Source organism: Penaeus monodon, chromosome 32, assembly GCF_015228065.2.
Source record: "Penaeus monodon isolate SGIC_2016 chromosome 32, NSTDA_Pmon_1, whole genome shotgun sequence".
NCBI lineage: Eukaryota > Metazoa > Arthropoda > Malacostraca > Decapoda > Penaeidae > Penaeus > Penaeus monodon.
In genome coordinates, this window is record NC_051417.1 from 24,760,996 (window position 1) to 24,762,290 (window position 1,295).

At 47.4% G+C, this 1,295-nt stretch overlaps 1 protein-coding gene across 2 annotated transcripts in view; it reads right to left on the reverse strand.

Annotated features, from left to right (window-relative positions):
* LOC119593761 (cuticle protein AMP4-like) overlaps positions 1-1,240 on the reverse strand; it is a 14,293-nt gene extending 13,053 nt beyond the window's left edge. Inside the window, exons 1-3 of one of the 2 annotated variants that reach the window (XM_037942776.1) lie at positions 1,155-1,240; positions 724-941; positions 341-392 (exon numbers count right to left, since the gene is read on the reverse strand). In XM_037942776.1, the coding sequence (XP_037798704.1) occupies positions 341-392; positions 724-941; positions 1,155-1,163 (279 nt within the window). In that variant the 5' untranslated portion in view covers positions 1,164-1,240. Of the gene's footprint in view, positions 1-45; positions 393-723; positions 942-1,154 lie in introns of those variants that run through there. The other variant, XM_037942775.1, reaches the window with a different exon arrangement.
* Between the last annotated feature and the right edge of the window lie 55 nt (positions 1,241-1,295).

Consider the following 1,295-nt stretch of genomic DNA (forward strand, 5'->3'; position numbering starts at 1 on the left):
AGCAAAGGAAGTGAATTTTTAATTATGTTTAAATAAAAGAACGTGTTCTTGCATCTCATTTACTAGCCAGGCTGCTCGTTCTGTCTCAGGAATATATATTATGTACAATTTCTATATACGTATCCATTGTTGTAGATTGTGTTTTAGTGAAGACCAAAACAGTCCTTCTTGTGATCTAAGTGTGTTGTTGTTGAAGGCAGGTGAAGTTGTAGAGGAAGAATTATTTCTCGAACGTGATTCCCTGAGCCCTCTGTTGCTCGGCGATCTCGAGGAGTCTGTAGACGTGAGGGGGGAGAGGAGGGCCGACGGGCAGGAGGTCGGAGGAAGGCTGGTAACCGAACTCGTCGGCGACGTAAGTGAACTGGGCGGTGCCTCCTTCAGGCAAGGGGAAGCTGTTGGGGAGGGAGGAGGAAAGGAGGGGGGGGGTCCTCTTAGCTAATTTCTCTTTTTCTATATTATCAGTATAAATGACTTTGTTAACATCCTGACAGGAGGAAGTCGTGACAAGCAATAAACGGAGAAGGTAATTTACACTTAACCTTGAGGCTTATGAACATTTCTGTGTTTTGTAAATAAATCATGTGTGAAAATAATTGATTTCGAAAGCTGCCGACCATCAAACTAAACAATTAAGAAAGAATTACAATGCTCGACACTTAGATATTTATATATTCTTTCCGAACAATTGACCTTATGCCGCTCTAAAGCAACACGATTTGTTACCTGAAGGCTCCCTGCATGTTGCTCTGGCCCTCGGATCCAGGGGTGCCAATCTTCTGGGCGTTGATGCCGTTGGTGGTCTCGAAGCGGTACCTGAAGTTGCCGTCGCCCTGGTCCTCGCGCTCGTCCACCACGGTCTCGGCGGTGTATTCGGGGTGGCGGTCCTGGAACTGTGGGAGCGCCGAGGCGGCCACGATGCCGGTCAGACAGACGAGGAGAGTCTGAGGGAAAAGTAGAACTGAAGATAATTTCCATCGTCGACTCATCTTCTTGTCATCAAGACCGCATTGAGCGTCTCTTTTAGGATGCATTATCATCAAGCCATCCAACGTCCTTTGAAAGGAGCTTTGATAACGTCAAAGGATCTTCCTTCGAATCTTTCGAAATAATTCATCTCGCGGTGAAGCCTCCCCCTTTGGAGACTCTCTACTCACCAGCTTCATGATGTTCGAGTGCTTGTGGGACAATGGTGGTTGTGGGGGAACGTTCAAGCTTTATATACACCTGCCCCTCCCAACGCACCGGCCAGTGGGTGGAGGATGTCAGTTGGAGCTGGGGTTGGTGAGGTAATTGTT